Here is a 17756-nt window from a genome sequence, read left to right on the forward strand (position 1 = left end):
CAAGTCCTGATAGGCGACCCCATGGTGTTTCAATGGGTCGTCCAGGTGGTAGTGAAGCCCGGAAGTCTTATCTTGAATGCCCTAGGTGGAAGAGGCATCATTTAGGAGAGTGTAGGGCAAGGGCCTGCTTCTCATGTGGAGCAGTGGGCCATCTTAAGAAAGACTGCCCTAAAGCAAGGAAAGAAGAACCCAGGAAATCGGATAGCTCGGCCCTAGCTTGAGTGTTCGCATTGACACAAGCAGAAGCTGAGGCTTCTCCCTCAGTAGTTACAGGTCAGCTTCTTAGTGCTGGAACCCCTTATAATGTATTGATTGATTCTGGTGCTACACATTCTTTTGTTGCTAGTAGAATTATTGATAGACTGTGTAGACGCTGTGATTTTTATGCTGTGGGGTTTGGAACTTTATTACCCACTAGGGAATTAATGGTATCCAGGAGATGGGTCAGATCTTTGCCAGTGACAATGGAGGGCAGAGAGTTGTCAGTGGATTTGATAGAGTTTGTTATGACTGACTTCGATATGATATTGGGTATGGATTGGCTAGTGAAGTATGGGGCAACCATTGATTGCAGAAGGAAATGGTCACCTTTGAGCTAGAAGGTGAGGATCCTTTTGTATTTGTTGGTACTGTGCATGGACTTCGCATACCTATGATTTCTGTATTAAGGGCTAGAGATCTACTGCAAGGAGGTTGCATTGGATTCTTAGCCAGTGTGGTTGACACCACTCAGTCGTGCCAGTAAGACCAGATTAGTTTGTGAATTCCTGGATGTGTTTCCAGAAGATTTGTCAGGGTTGCCACCACACAGAGAAATAGAGTTTGTGATAGAACTGGCACTAGGGACGGAGCCAGTGTCTAGAGCACCTTATAGAATGGCCCCAGCTGAGTTGAAAGAATTAAATGTACAGTTGCAAGAATTGCTAGATTTGGGTTTTATCAGACCTAGTTTCTCACTTTGGGGTGCGTCAGTCTGTTTGTGAAAAAGAAGGATGGTTCTCTGAGGATGTGTATTGATTACAGAGAACTGAATAACCTAACAATCAAGAACAAGTATCCTTTGCCAAGGATAGATGATATGTTTGATCAGTTGCCAGGTAAGAAGGTATTCTCAAAGATCGACCTTCATTCTAGTTATCATCAGTTGAGGGTCAAGGAGGGAGATATACCGAAGACTGCTTTTCGTAACAGGTATGGGCATTATGAGTTCTTAGTCATGTCTTTTGGATTGACTAATGCTTAATGCTTATATGGATATGATGAACAAAGTGTTCAAGGATTATCTGGACCAGTTTGTGATTGTCTTCATCGATGATATCCTGGTATATTCTCAGTCTGAGTCATAGCATGAGCAACATTTGAGGTTGGTTCTACAACGACTGAGGGAGCACAGATTGTTTACAAAATTCAAGAAATGTGACTTCTGGTTATCTCAGGTATCCTTTCTTGGACACATTGTCAGTAAGGAGGGGATAAAGGTAGATCCAACGAAGATTGAGGCAGTCAGAGACTGGCCAAGGCCAAAGAATGATTCTAAGGTTAGAAGTTTCCTTAGATTGGCAGGTTATTATAGGCGATTCGTGGAAGGGTTCTCAAAGATTGCTACTGCATTGACTGAGCTGACACACAACAGTCAGAAATTTGTGTGGTCACATAAGTGTGAGAACAGCTTCCAGGAGCTGAAGTGAAGATTAATCACAGCTCCAGTTCTGAGTCTTCCAATAGACTAGGACAAGTTTGTGATTTATTGTGATGCTTCTCATCAAGGTTTGGGTTGTGTTTTGATGCAGTCAGAGAAAGTAATTGCTTATGCTTCACGTCAGCTGAAGGAGTATGAAAAGAGATATCCCACTCATGATTTGGAGTTGGCGGCGGTGGTCTTTGCTTTAAAGATATGGAGGCATTATCTTTATGGGGAGAAGTGTGAGATTTATACAGACCACAAGAGCCTGAAATACTTCTTCATGCAGAAAGATTTAAATATGAGACAAAGGCGTTGGCTAGAGTTAGTAAACGATTACGATTGTGAGATTTTGTATCATCCAGGAAAAGCCAACGTGGTAGCTGATGCTTTAAGCTGGAAGGGTCCGGGATAGATTTATGGTGCGAGGCTGATAGCCAGAAAGTTAGCTGATAATATGACCAGAGCTGGTATAGAGTTGCTGGTGGGCCAGTTGGCTAATATTACGCTACAGTCTACGCTGTTGGAGAGAATCAAGGAGGGTTAGTTGGGTGATCCACAGCTGATCAAGATCAGAGATGATGTTTTGGCTGGAGCATCCAGAGATTATACAATGTCTGATTTGGGTTTATTGAGATACAAGGGGCGGATATGTGTTCCGTTAGACACTGCTATGAGGCGAGAGATTTTGGATGAATCTCATACTACACCTTACTCTTTGCATCCAGGCACCACGAAGATGTATCAGGATGTGAGATCGTTGTATTGGTGGCCGGGGATGAAGAGGGATGTAGTGGAATATGTGGCTAAGTGCTTGACATGTCAACAGGTTAAGGCTGAGCATCAGAGGCCAGCAGGGTTGTTGCAGCCTCTGGATATCCCAGAGTGGAAATGGGAGGACATCACGATGGATTTTGTGGTGGGCTTACCCAGGACGGTTGGTCAGCATGATTCTATTTGGGTGATAGTGGATCGCTACACCAAGTCAGCTCACTTCTTGCCAGTGAGGACTACATATACAGTTGATCAGTATGCAGATCTCTATGTGAGAGAGAATGTGCGCCTTCATGGAGCACCGAGGTCGATCGTGCAAGATCGGGACCCTACTTTTACTTCTAAGTTCAGGGGAAGTCTACAGAAGGCCATGGGAACACAGTTGAAGTTCAGTACTGCATATCATCCTCAGACAGATGGGAAATCTGAGAGGACGATCCAGATATTGGAAGACATGCTGCGGGCATGTGTGCTAGACTTTGGTGGATCTTGGAGTAAGTATCTACCTTTGATAGAGTTTTCCTACAACAACAGTTATCAGTCTACCATTGGAGTTGCACCTTATGAGATGCTGTATGGTAGGAAGTGCAGATCTCTCATTCATTGGGATGAGACAGGTGAAAGGAGATACTTGGGTCCTGAGGCAGTTCAGAGGACCAGTGAGGCCATTGAGAAGATTAGAGCTCAGATGCTTGCTTCTCAAAGTAGACAGAAGAGCTATGTAGATCCCAAGCGTAGGAACATGGAGTTCCAAGTGGGAGACTACGTCTTCCTTAGAGTCTCGCCATGGAAAAGGGTGAGAAGGTTTGGGAAAAAGGGTAAGCTGAGCCCTAGATTTGTAGGTCCATTTGAGATCCTGGAGAGGATTGGTCAGGTGGCTAACAGGTTGGCCTTACCTCTGGCATTGTCAGCCGTGCATAATGTGTTTCATGTTTTAGGTCTTCGGAGGTATGTATCTGATGTGAATCATATTTTGAGCTATGAAGATCTGGAGCTTGAAGCAGATCTCTCCTTTGATGAGCAGCCAGTCCAGATACTTGACCGAAAGGACAAGGTCCTCAGAAATAAGACGATACCTTTAGTTAAGGTATTGTGGAGGAACAACAAGGTCGAGGAAGCAACCTGAGAGTTTGAATCAGATATGCAGAGTCAGTATCCTGAGCTGTTCAGGTAAATTTCGAGGATGAAATTTCTGTAAGGAGGGGATAGTTGTAATGCCCTGAAATCCCTAATGCGGTTTAATGGCTAGATTAGTAGGCCGGGAGGACCATAATTTTTTTATTATGCCATTAAATGATTATATGCATGTTTATGTGAATTATATTATAATATGATGTTAAATGCATGCATGTGGGTCCACATTTGATTATAAGGGCATTTTGGTAATTTGGCCCGTTGAAGGCATATTTGTGTATTTTGGTGCATGTTGTGATTTATGGATGAGATCCCATTATTATGGGGATATATTCGAGCTATTCGGCATGAGACGGTCTTAGATTGCAAATTAGCAGTTTTGTCATAACGGGGTCAATTATTGGGATATTGGATAATGAGAATGGTTATTTGATGATATATTGGGAGTTATTGAGATCATGAGGAAAATCTGGGAGTTTTGACTATTTTGTCCCCGGGGGTGTTTTTGGGACCTCGAGCATTAGGTTTTTATTTGAGGTTACTTAAGCCTGAAGTAGCCCATCCGAAGGAAACCTTACGGTAAAACACCTTTCTCTCTCTCCCATTATCCTTTGTGGCAAATTCGAAGAAAATCTTGAGTTCTAGGAGTCGGAATCAAGCGAGGATCGAGGCATAGTGATCCTAGGAAAGATTAGAAGCTTCTTGACAGAAGGATTTGACGAGAAACAACCCAATCAAAGGTTATCCAAGCTTTAAGTTTTGAGTTTTAGCGTTTCTAAGCTCTGAATTGGATTTTGTGTGTTGTTGAGTTTTTTATTCGTTTGAGCCTCGGGATTTGATGATTTTGGATCATTGGGATGTTTGGGAACTTTGATTTTTGGATTTGAAGATGTTTAGGTATGTTTTTGGAAGGTTTTGAAAGTGAGAAAATAGAGTTATGGCTGGTTCCCAGGTGGGGGCCGCAGCTCTGTTCTTGGGCGCCGCGACCCAAGTTGGGTGCTGAGGGCGGTGGAGGTTGGGCGTGCTGGGGGCCGCGACACTAGGTAAGGGGCACCGCGGGGATTGCTCCTGGTTTGGTTGGGAGTCGCGGCTCAAGATTTTGGGGCTGCGACTCATGAGGGTTTTTGAGGCCAAATGGGTGTTTTGATCATGGGAACTCAACCTTAGGCCTCGAGATCGTTCCTACTACCCAGATTAGTGGGATTCGATGTCCCGGAGGCTAGGTCTTGGTTTGGGAACCCTTGTTGTTCATTTTATTTATGGAATCCTATTTTTGGTTATGACTAGGTGACCGCTAAAGGATTAAAAGTCAGATCGTTCTCAAGGGTCGTTCTTTTATTCATTCTCGCTCGAATCAGAGGTAAGAAAATTGCACCCTATGTATATGACATGCGTGGTTATTACAGAGGCATGTTGGTTGTTAAATATGGACAATGATTGAATATTAAATTCTTAGCAACTCTTTCTTACTTGTGTATGGCACTGACCATTCAGGATCAACACTGGTCGCGTATTACTAACCTAAGTGTCAGGAATGGCATAAGCGTCAAGAACGCAGAGCCGATAAAAGATTAGATCTAATCGATATTAGTGTTGAATGACTCTAGGAGCATTAATGCTGGATCGACCCTAAGGTCGATGACAAGTATAAGCGCTTGTCTAGTCTATGACTAGTTACTCAGAGGCAGGGCCAAAGGCCTAGGTGACTGTTTTGTCACATGGCTAGGGAGCAGAATCCCAGGGTTGTGACTTTATGGTCACGTATTAGGTTATATTGGTGACTAGTTCATCAAGCACCTATCCTATTTAAGCTAGTGAAATGATCACTTATTTGTAAAGCCCAGGTGACCCTATCGTCACATGGCTTATGGGAACGAAACCCACCGTAGTGACTTTTACAACTGTCACTCCTCTATTTTGGATTGAAAGTCCTGAATGATCATTGTTAATATTATATTCATGTGTATTGAGTTTTCTTGCTGGACTTTGGCTCATGGGTGCTATGTGGTGCAAGTAAAGGGAAAGAAAAGGTCACCCAGCCTTGAGTGGAGAGCTTAGGTGGTGATGTGTACATATGCGGCCGCTTGACCACCACGGCCAAGGAGTTCTCAAAGGAACTAGGGGGTTTACCCTATTTTTGCCGCTTAGGTCGGCAAATTGTAAATTTAAACTGTAATGATCATTTTGAGTTGTAAATGACTTGTAAACGTTTTGATGGGCCCATGAACAATTTTATGTTTTAAATAAAATATATCCTTTTCTTTTGATTGGTTTTCCACCTTAACCTATTAATAACACCTAGAAGCACGTTTTTAACCAAAGAACTCGGTTAGCGAGTTAAATTCACGGTTCAACGTTCACCGTAACGGTCTTGGGGTAACTAGGGCGTTACAGTGGGAAACAATCCTTCGGGCAGGCTTTATTGAGGTCTGTGAAATCCATGCACGTCCTCCACTTGCCATTCGGCTTGGGAACCAATACAGGATTAGAGACCCAATATGGATAAAACGCTACCCTGATGAATCTGTTCTCCTTTAGCTTCTCGACTCCCACTTTTAATGCCTTTGATCTGTCTTTGTCGAGCAGCCTCTTTTTTTGTTGCACTGGTGGAATTTTTTGTCTATATTCAAGACATGGATGATAACTGCTCAGTCAATCCCAACCATATCTTTATGCGACCAGGCAAACACCTCCTGGTTCTCCTTCGAAAATTCCACCAGTTTTTGCTTTGTTGTTGTCTCTAAGTTTTTACCGACTTTCACAACCTTGGTCGGATTTGCTTCTTCTAGTTGGACCTCCTCGAGGTCCTCCACAAATCCCACATCTTCTTCAAAATCCCTAAAGCGAGGATCTAAATCCCTATCCTCACTTTGGGCAACACCCTATTTGGTGACTTGTTCACCTGATTGGGCTTGTACTTCATTTACCAACAACAACCTTTTCTCGGCTTTTTCCCCCGATCCGCCCCTTTTTGCCTTGGTGATCGAGGAATTATAACATTCACGCGCTTCTCGGTTGTTTCCCAACACGCATCCTACCCCTGCGTCGGTTGGAAACTTCATGGCCAGGTGCCAAACCGAGGTCATGGCTCGTAGGTCGACTAGAATAGGCCTTCCAATCACAAGATTATATGCAAAAGGACAATCAACTACTATAAAAGCAGTGAGTAATGTTCTGTTCGCTGGTGCAGTTCCTGCTGTGACTGGAAGCCTGATCGACCATGTTGGCGTGATTCCTTCGCCAGAGAAAACCATAAATGGTTTGGTTGCATGGCTCCAAATCTTGCACTAATAACTTCATTCTCTCCAGCAAAGATTTATATAGAATGTTTACTGAGCTCCCTGTATCAACCAATACTCGTTTAACCATCATATTAGCAATCTGGACATCTACGACCAGAGGATCCGAATGGGGAAATCGGACATGCTGAGCGTCAAGCTCAGAGAAAGTTATTGGTTCTTCCTCTGTTCGAGCTTTTTTGGGAGTTCGCTCCTCTACATTCAAAATTTTGACGTCCTGGTCGTGATGTAAGGTTTGGGCGTACCTTTCCCTTGCCTTCCCACTATCACCAGCCAGGTGTGGGCCGCTGCAGATGGTCAGCAATGTACCAGCAACTGGAGCTGGCTATAAAGGGGGCGAGCGTTGGCGTATAGGTGCTTGCTTGTTGCCTCCTTGAGCCTCTCGCTGAGAAGCTCTAGTGGCTCATACATATCTTCTCAGGTGTCCTTGTTTGATAAGGAACTCAATCTCATCTTTAAGCTGGTTGCAATCGTTGGTGTCATGACCATAGTAGTTATGAAAATGAAAAAACTTGGTTGTATCTCTCTTGGAAATATATTTCCTGATTGGGGCTGGTTTCCTGAAGGGAACAGTAGTGTTAGTGGTTTGGTACACTTCTGCTCTGCTATCGACTAGGGCCGTATAATTGGTGAACCTCGGCTCGTATCTGTTACTTTTAGGGCGCTTGTTCTCAAACGTTGACGGCTCATGGTTCGCCCTTTTTCCTTCGTTTTTCCCATTATTTTTGTTGTTGCCATTGGGTTTCCCAGACCCATTGGCGGCTTTGGTGGGATCTTTTTTTGGACCCTGGTCGTCTGCGGGTGCCTTCCCTTCATTGGCAATGGCCTCTTTGAGCTTGATGTACCTGTCCGCTCGGTCCATAAATTCTTGGGTGCTTTTTACTCCATTCTTTCACAAGCTATTCCAGAGGGATGAATGGCGACGTACTCCAGCAGTAAGTGCCATCATCTTTCCTTCATCACCAACTATCTTAGCCCCAACAAAGGCTCGCATAAAACATTGGACATACCCCTTCAAGGTTTCTCCCTCCTTCTGGCGTATCTCAACCAGTTGGTTGGCCTCGATCGGATGTACACGACCAACATAAAACTGTCTGTAAAACTCATCCACGAACATTTCCCAAGACAATATGCTAGCAGGAGGGAATTTGAAAAACCACTCATGAGCAGTATCGGACAAGGTGGCTGGAAAGATTCTGCATCGAGCATCATCTGACACCTTCTGGATATCCATTTGTATCTCAAATTTATTCACGTGAGATACTGGGTCTTCTAATCCAGTGAAGTTGGGCAAGACCGACATCTTAAATTTGCTTGGGGTTTCGACCATTGCTATTCTTTATACAAACGAAGTGCCTTTTCTCTGGTCGTATTCAATGTGGCATGTCCAGCTTCCCACTAGCTGCTGGATGGCCTGATTCAACATATCGAACTGGGCCTGTACATCGTCTAGTACTATTGGGGCGACCGGTGCTGGAGGGGCATACTCGTCGTGTCTTTCTCGTCTGTCATTGAGAACATCCCTCAAATCCTCATCCCTACGCCTTTGTTCACTAGCGCCCAGTCGATCAAAGACGTTGGGTTGTCTAGGTTGCCCCCCAGCATTCTGACTTGTTGGCCGGTTCTCTCTTGGTTGAGGGTTCTGCTCCTTACCCCTCTATCCCTGCCTTCGACCAACATTTCCCTTGTCAGAATCTGCCTCATTATAATCATGGCCATCCCTAAAGTGCGACCGACTATGGTGTGACCTGCTGATCGCACTGTTTCCCCCTCCCATTACTGGCATGTCCCGACCGTCAGGTGGAGGCCTGCATTGGTCAGTAGGTCCCCGGGAATTTTTATGTCGTGGGGGCCCCTGACTGCAGAGCCTGATTCAACCTGCCTTCTGCTAGCAAAAGGACGTTGTCCCCTACTCGGTGGGTTTGGCTCCTCAACAGTTTGACATCTAGGGCTTCAGGGAGGCTGCCCAGCCCTATTCTGCCTTTACTGTTGGGGATTATCTTGACTAGCGCAAGAAGGTGATTGCTGCTCAGGCTCTTGAAATGACATATCCTGTTAAGCATCAGGGGGTTGCTCCAGCCTTTAAGGGTTTGCCGGTTGAGGCGGAGTGTGGTGATGTTGTGGATGATCTGAATGAGGACCTTGCTATGGTGGCACACTGGGTGCTGATTTGGTTGCGAGGCTGGTCCAGGTTGTCCTCGGGCCAACTGAATGGCTGCCTCCAGAGCGGCAGTGGCGTCCCTCTGCGGGTGATCCATGTCGGCTTGCCGCTCATTCAATTCTTGGTGTTGCCTATCAATTTCCCTCTGGGTGTCATCCTCAAGGTCTCAGAATCCATTTCCTCCTCCTCCAAATCCACTTCTGGCTCATCTTCAGCCACATTTTGCGGAGGAGGTTGGGTTAGTGCGACACCAGAGGTTTGTCCAGTATTTCTAGCTGTTTTCGCCATTTGATGTTCTTGGAGGTCTAGACTTTTGCTCTCAATGAAAGCACCAAAATGTTGACCCTCGATTTGGTCAACGACATAGAGTCAAGTAAAACGATAGATATGAGATAAAATCAAGACAAAAAGATAAATGACACAAAAGATTTATAGTGGTTCGACCCCAGCAAATGGTAATAACCTACGTCTACTTAGTGTTCTTATTGATGTAGAAGCCCAAGAATTGTGATCAATGAACTAGGGTTCACGAGTTTCACAAGTCCCAGGATGAATACAAGTATGGCGGATAAAAACCCTCTACTTCTCTCTCAGAATTCCGAAGTTTAAAAATCCCAAAGAAGAAGTCCCCTCTCTTGAGCCCTTTGATTCTTATTTATAGGCTCAAGGAGTTCTAGATGGGCTGATGGGCCTTAATTACATTTACTACAGGCGTGTATAAATAATAATAGAAATCGCAATTATTACATAAATGCAAAATTACATATCTGAAGGTAATATATGAAATGCAGGGACCAGACTGGTCGCTCATGAAATATATTGTCTGCTGAGTGAATTCTCTTCTGGTCGATGGTCAAACAGATCATACTCACTTAAACAGTCACGTGTATCCCACGTGTATGTTAATTCTGCCATGTCATCAGGTAGTCCTTTTTTGGGTAAACACACATGTATCACATATTGGGTGCACTTTTGTTACCTTTGGTCCAAGTACAGGTTACCAATGAACGACCCTCGAGCACGATCCCGGTTCTGAGCCCCTTGCGATAACCTAGTCATAACCATAATATAGAATCTTATCAATAACTAGAAAACACAGGCTTCCGGACTGCGTCCTAGCCTCTGGGATATCGAATCCTACTAAACCGGGTAGTGGGATCGATCTCAAGCCCTTAGGTTTGAGTTCCCGCACTTAGTTGTGCATGCTGGTTTATGTTTTCTTACTGAGCCTTGGCTCACGGGTGCTACGTGGTGTAGGTAAGGGAAAGGGGTAGCAGGACCAGCCATGAGTTGGAGAGCTTCAAGAGCGGCGTGTACATATGCAGCCTGCTCAATCGCCACGGTCGGGATTGCTTGGGAGGAATTAAGGTTAAACCCTGTTTTGCCGCTTAGGATGGGTAAATTGTATTCTATTTGTCTTTTACAAGTCTGTAAACTGATTTTGGGATCTCGTGTATAAACTTAATATTTTAGTGAAAAATAATCATTTTGTTGACCAAATCTTTTAATACCTGACCTTGACTTAGTCTTTAATTACACATTTAAGTTCAAATGACTTGATTAGCGAATTAAGCACTATTTTAAACACACAATGTAACAGTCTTGGTTAACGAGGGCATTACAGGGGTTCCCATATGTTCTCAGCCTCCGGCAGCTGTACTACTACCAGTACCAATGTAGGCGGTACCACTGGTGGAACGTTCCCTGCTGTAACTTGTTGCTATCTCAATAGGAAGATCTCTTCTTCCTGCCTTTGTAATTTAGCTTGCATATAAGCAAGCATTTGCTGCCAGTTCTCTGGAGCTGGTGGAGGGGCCTGACCCTGATTATCTTCTTGTGCCTGTATTTCTTGGCCGGCTAATCGATCTGGCCGTCTTTGAAGCATATTGCCAAGTTTATCTATAGTTAACAACTCGACCTATCAGATAGTGATAATAGTACCTCTTGCCGCGCCACGGTCCAAAACTGATCAAATAAAGCATTCACATGCAATCCCAATGCTAATAAGCATTTCAATAGCTTTCACACTCAGCAGTCATAATAATAAGCATGTCCAGCATTCATGCTAATAAGCATGTCAGTTCATATTCATGCTCAAACATAGTGCTAATAAGAACTTCTTGACATTTATAAGAAAATAATGATGCTAATAAACGATTTCTGGCATTCAGAAGAAAATAGCAATGCTAATAAGCATTTTCTAGCATACATATGCATATACCAGTGCTGATAAGCGTTTCCTTAGTATTCACAAGCAGTGATAGTGCTAATAAGTACATCTTTAACAGACACACAACAGTCAAGGGCCAGTCCCTATCAGAATGTCTCATACTCCCTAATAAGGCAACAAATAAGACATTTATATCTCATTTAAGAAGTTAAACACATAACCACATAAAAAGTTACCAAACCCCAAGTCGAGCTTGTCTTTAGCGGCGAGTGTACATACCTAACCAGTCCTCAGGAACCCTTAAACCTTGGCATCTCTGATACCAAGTTGTAATGCCCTAGATAGCCAAGAGCGTTACATTGTGTATTTTAAATAGTATTGGACTAGCTAATCAAGTCATTTGGACATAACTGTGTAACTAGAAGTAATTAACGAGTTAGGGTTAAATTTTTTGGTCAAAGGAATATTTACTTTCATTAAAAAGTTTAAGTTCGTACATGGGATCCCAAAATAAACATTTAACAAGTTATTTACAACTCGAAAGGTGAATACAAAACATGTCGGGCTAAGCGGTAAAATTAGGGTTTAACCCTAGTTCTTCTTTGAATCCCCGGCCGTTGCGGTCGAGTAGGTAGCATATGTACACACCGCCACCGAAAATCTCCAACTCATGGTTGGTCCATCTTCTCTTTTCCCTTACATGCACCACATAGCACCCGTGAGCCAAGACTCAACAAGAAAACATAGACATGCTCATAAGCAGTTGATAATAGATTTCATAATGTTATCTGGTATGACTAGCAGTAACAACTCTACTCATGCATTCAATCCAGCTAAGTGACTATATAGACACACTGGGGCCCATAGCCCTATTAACCGATAACTAGCCATAGCGCTAGTCAAGCATACCCGGTGATTCATTTTCCAAGCGACCATAAAGTTGTTCAAGCGTATGTCATACTCCTGGATATGCCTAAGCATACCGACCTGCGCTCAGCGCGCTAGTGCTGCCTTTGACTTATAAGTCACGCCTTTCAATCAAATAATACAGATAAGCATAAATCATTTATCACAAATATGCTCAATACAATCAGGCATGTCTAATAAAACATCTCAATCATAGTTATAACCATGTTCAATCACCAGGCTCAAGCTTTAACCATAGACTAGGTGCAATTTTCTTACGTTAGGTCCTTAACAAGACACGTATCACGACCCTGAGCACAACCCCTTTCTCATGAGCCAATCGGTGAACCCTAGTCACAACCATAATAAGGAATAGCCATTAATAACGAGCGAATAAAGGCTTGTAGACTGAGTCCTAGCCTCCAGAACCTAGAATTCTACTAAACCGGGTAGTAGGATCCTTCCCGAGCCCTTAGGTTTGAGTCTCTGCAACTTAAAACCCATTTGCCCATTTTCTCCAATTAGAGTCACGGCCCGCCCCCGAAGGCCGCGGTGCACTTCTAGGCAGAGAGCCCCGAACCACAAAGGCATAGGACATGCGCCGTGGCGCAGCCTACCAGGTGTCACGGTCCCAAGGCGGTTCAGAAGAACCCCAGCGCCTCTGGGTTCATGCGGGTCGCGGAGCAACCTCGTGAACAAAGAATTCCAGTGTTTTTCTCCGAGCAAAATCCCCGAAAACTCATCCCAACTCCAACCAAACCCATAATTGAGTCTTACACTCATAAAAACACATCATAAGCTACATATAAACCCCAAAAACCAAGCCAAAACCTCACCATAACTCAAAATCCAAGCCTTGAGTTTAAAACTCAAGAACACTAAAACCAAGCCAGAAATTTACCAAAGACAGAGTAAAACTCTTACCTCAACTGAGTAATTACGACCCAAAGCTGCACCTTAAATCCAATTTCCAGCTCTAAGCCTCCAATTCAAGGACTTCCTTCCCTAAAATAAAAAAAAAACTTAGCCACAACCAAGAGAGAAAGAGGGAAAACAAGAAAGAAAGAGAAATGGGAGAGTTGTTTAGTGTGTAATCTGAATTTTTTTTTTATTTTTTCTGAAGGCTTCTAATTGACTAAGCCATTCCATGGGCATGAAATGACCAAAACGCCTCCTGCCTATACATTTGTTCTTTAATGCCCTCAATGACAAAATTGTCCTTTGCCACCATTCCCCACTAATCCTCAATTAATACCATATTTTCCAATTAATTTCAATATCCCCAAATAATCACCAAATAACTTTCCATTACCTGATAAATCTCGGTAATATACTAAATTACCAAAATACCCCTAGGCTTACCTTGAGCTGGGTATTTAACCCCGTTGTGACTTTTTCGCTAATTTGCTCACTAGGATCGTCTCGTGTCGAATAACTCAAATATATCCACATAATAATGTGATCTAAATTACAAAACACATATATTTACAAATATACCATCAACAGGTCAAAATTAGGAAAATACTATTTTAATAAGAAACAGACCCACATGCATACTTAATACACCTAAATATGCTACAATAGTCATATCATAATATAACTCACATAATTTATATAATCATGCATATAATCATAAAAATGCATATAATATTTGTTTATGCCCTCCCGACACACTAATCAAGGCTCTAAGCTTTATCAATAAATTTGGGATGTTACCGTTTCAAATTCAGGTATAATACTTTTAGAATCCGATATTTTTTATGATGTGGCAAGACATTTTTGTAAATTAAATCTTGTAAGTGATTTTTGTAATTATTTTATAATATATGTATATTGGGGAATTCTCCTATAGGGGCTTTACTTTAAGCCCTACCGGTGGGGATCTCAGTGTTCTCAACCCGTGAACAGTTTTCGACACGATTCTTTATTATGACCGTGCATATTGTAGCTATTTAGAACATCCTGTAAATTTTTAGAAAATTATAAATAGTTTACAGTACCGAAAACTAAGTTCAAACATGTTGTTGAACTCGTGACTAATTTTTTTTATGCGCGTGGAAAGCAATATGTTTGATTCTGGTTTTCGGTACTGTAAACTATTAAGAATTTTCTGAAAATTTGCAGGGTGTTCTAAATAGCTACAATATTCACGGTCATAAAAAAATCGTGCCAAAAATTATTCACGGGTCGAGAAATACTAAGAGTCCCACCAATAAAACTTTAAAGTAAAGCCCTACAGAAGAATTACTCTATGTATATTATTGTAAGGTAAAAAAAAAACGTAAAGAAGTCGCAAAGACATATAAATAAGTAATAGTTGAAATCTTTCATCCACTTTAACGCACGGAAAGTCGACCGTTAAACTTGAATTTGCTCTGCAGGCTCCAACGGTCTTCTTTTTCTTCTCTTTTTTTTTCTCTACTATCGCTCGCCGAGAATTCGTTAACTTCTTCCTCTTCTTCTTGATCTAACTGTAATTTCATAATGGGCACGGGAAGAAGGCCTAAAGCTCCCTCGGATCGTCAAAATTGGCAAAAAATATTTAACGCTTTGGTGGAGATGTTGCAGACCCAGCAGACTCAACTTGAGGGGCTCGCCAAAGAGCGCAAACTCCTCGAAGATCGTATCACAATGCAACACGACCGATGGGTCTGCGATGTTCGCCTCTTGGAAGACCAAATTTCTCAGGTAATTTATGTTTCGATTCCAAATTAGGGATTTACGGCTGCAGGGATTTTTAAAGAAAAAAAAAGGGCATTTTTTTCTTTCTGATTCTTTCGTTATCTGGTGTGCAGGTGAAGGGGGATTTGTTAGTTCATGATATGGCAGGCTCGCTTGAAGTGGCTAAGGCTGAATTGGTTATGGGTTTGAAGCAAAGGGAGGTGCATATTGACAAACTAAGATTAGGTTAGTATTTCTTTCTTCATTATGAAGAACTCTTCTTTATATCACCAGTAATGTGCTTAGTTTTCTTGCCTTCATGTTATTGTTCACTTTTTTTTGGTTGGTTGGTGCGATTCGTTCTGGGTGGGAAAATGGGTAAATTTGAAGTTTTTTTCCTTGCCCAATTTGGCATAATCTCGAAATAAAGCTAGTAACTAAGATTTACATGTCAAGAAAGCGTGGTAAGGAGGAAGAGAATTTAAAAGTGGTTTTGTTGGAAGTGGTTTTTCTTTTCTTCTCAAAGGTCTGGATAGTTCATTCTAAAAGTACAACTTGCCATTTGTGAACAAAGCATCTGGGAGCTAAGGAACTGAATAGATTAGAAACATAGCTTTAATACTGAAAGCTCTTGTGGTCTGTGGTCTGTTTGTGGGTTTTATATATTCTAGTGTCACTACGTGACTTTCCCTCTTTGGCAATGGCTAAAGTTGCTTCTTTTGTTAGCCCACCTTCACCTTATTTCATGAGGTTTCAACTTTTGTAATGACCCTCCTATGTTTTGACAGTAAGGTGGTATATCATTTGAGTTTCGAGGTGTAATGTAATACTTTATGTTTCTGCATTTAGCTTTTGTAATCTTAAAGCTCTATGACTGCAGAGTATGCACACACTGAGTTGGAAGATTTTAAGGTGTTGTTTAAATTGAAGTGTTCTGAGCCAAAGGTACACGTCTTCTTATTGGTTTTTATTCTTATTAATACTTTATATAATTTTTTGCTGTTTATGGTTACACACTGTTGTAATCTTTCTGGTATTTTCAGAGCGGAGTAAGAGATAGAAATACAAGGTCTTTGACAAGTAGTAAAAGTGAAGAACATCGATCTGAAAAGCTGGAAAGTGAAGCAAGAAGATTAAAGCAGGACTATGATAAACTTTCTTTGGAAAAAGAATCTGAGGTATCTGCACTCTTGGCAGAGAAGACATTCGTGTGGAATCAGTACAAAATTTTGGAGACAAATTTAAGGAGTAAGAGTTCTGAAATTGAACAAGCAGATGAGAAATTAAGGAAGCTTATATCAGGTATGGAGCAATTACAGTCATCTAATAATGAAAAGGATGACTGTATTGCCAGATTAACAAGTCAATTAACTAAAATGAAGGAAGAGTCTAATAAGTTAAAGGCAGAAACTGGAAGACTCTCAAAAGAAGTAGATCTTCTGAGAAAGTCTAGAAGTGCTTCAATTACACCTGTTTTAACTCGTTGCACAACTAGAACAAAAACGTCTAGTTTGCGGGGCAAGAACAGTGCTACTGATTCTACGGAGGTCTCTGAAAAGGTATGAAATTAAATTGATTTTGTTGTGCTTTTCAAAATCTGATGATCCTATAATTCTTGACGAAAAGTTGAACATATCAGTTTATGATCTTTACAAGATTGCTAAACATGTCTAATTTTTATTTGAATGATCCTCACTAAAAGTTGAGTAAAAACTTGTGTATTTTTTCACTCTGTAAATTGATGCCATAATATTTTCTTGCGACCAGGGTGGCAGAAGATCAAAGAGAAAGGCAGATGATGATGATGTCGTACTCACGTCGGAGACTCCAAAACTGTTCTCAGCCAACTTTAAAGTTCCCAAGTTGAAGAACTCACATCCTTTGTGAGGTTATAAATTATGTATTTGGATTTAGTTATAGAGTAGGGACCTCACATAATTGGTCACATCCTTTATACTACTGTGTGATTCTCATGTAAATTATGTATTTGGATTTAGTTATAGAGTAGGGACCAATTATTTTGTTAAAAACATTTGTTTTGGGAATGGGGTGGTTTTTGTATGATTATAATTTTTTAGATGTGTCAAGACTGTTGTGATATTGTAACATATTATTATTATTATTTAAGAATAATAGAATCTGAGACAATCAATTATTGTTCTTCCATGAAAATCTGACCATATAATGCAGAATCAAAACATTCGATCAATCTGAACCACACCACACCATTCGCAATTTGAGTCGGTCGATTGATGCTTTGGTCGATCTGAACCAGTGAATCATAATAGCATGATCTTTTTCATCATGTCACAGTATTATTAACTCGCATAGAGAAAAAGACTATTTGTTTCATATATAACAAACATATATATATATATATATGTAAGAGCGTAGGAGGACACAATTTTTATTTGTACAGACGAAGATGGTGAAAAAACAACTTTAGTAGGTTCCCCAAATTGGAGGCCACCACTTGGAATGAAAATAAGACTTGTAAGAGATCAAGACCATAAGTACAACGAGAAGCATAGCCACGCCCCACGGAGAATTCCCTCCGGACGACGACGCTTCCGTCGAATACTCACGCTTTGTCCTTGGACTAGTGACCAAAACGCTGCCGTATTTGGCGACGGAGTTGGCCAAAAAAATCAACAACAAAGGCAAGAATAAGAGGAAAATCTTGAAGCCGATCATGGTTTGCTGCATCTGGGACCTGTAGTTGGCGTACGACGAAATGGACAGTAAAACGACAACGATACCCACTATTGCCATCAATGGAAGAGGAGGTGCGCTTAAGGAGGCAAGGGTTCGTTCTGTCCATCCCACTTTCCATGACGAACTGCTCCCTTCTCTTACAAACCAACCCATTTGTTCTTCTCTCTCTCTCTCTGGATCTAGTTATGCTTATCTTTTCTTTTAATTAATGTAAATTGTGGAGTATGTTGTTATATATAGCTAGTGAGTCCTGTA

General features: G+C 41.7%; 1 protein-coding gene across 1 annotated transcript; it reads left to right on the plus strand.

The window, feature by feature from the left end:
- The first annotated feature begins 14450 nt into the window (after window positions 1-14450).
- On the plus strand, window positions 14451-16908 carry LOC133803900 (uncharacterized). The gene is made up of 5 exons (XM_062242045.1): window positions 14451-14813; window positions 14921-15032; window positions 15667-15731; window positions 15830-16345; window positions 16554-16908. The coding sequence occupies exons 1-5, from the start codon at window positions 14610-14612 to the stop codon at window positions 16671-16673; spliced, it is 1017 nt and encodes a 338-aa protein (XP_062098029.1). The 5' UTR covers window positions 14451-14609; the 3' UTR covers window positions 16674-16908.
- Window positions 16909-17756: the final 848 nt, after the last annotated feature.

Source organism: Humulus lupulus, chromosome X (genome assembly GCF_963169125.1).
Source record: "Humulus lupulus chromosome X, drHumLupu1.1, whole genome shotgun sequence".
Taxonomy (NCBI): domain Eukaryota; kingdom Viridiplantae; phylum Streptophyta; class Magnoliopsida; order Rosales; family Cannabaceae; genus Humulus; species Humulus lupulus.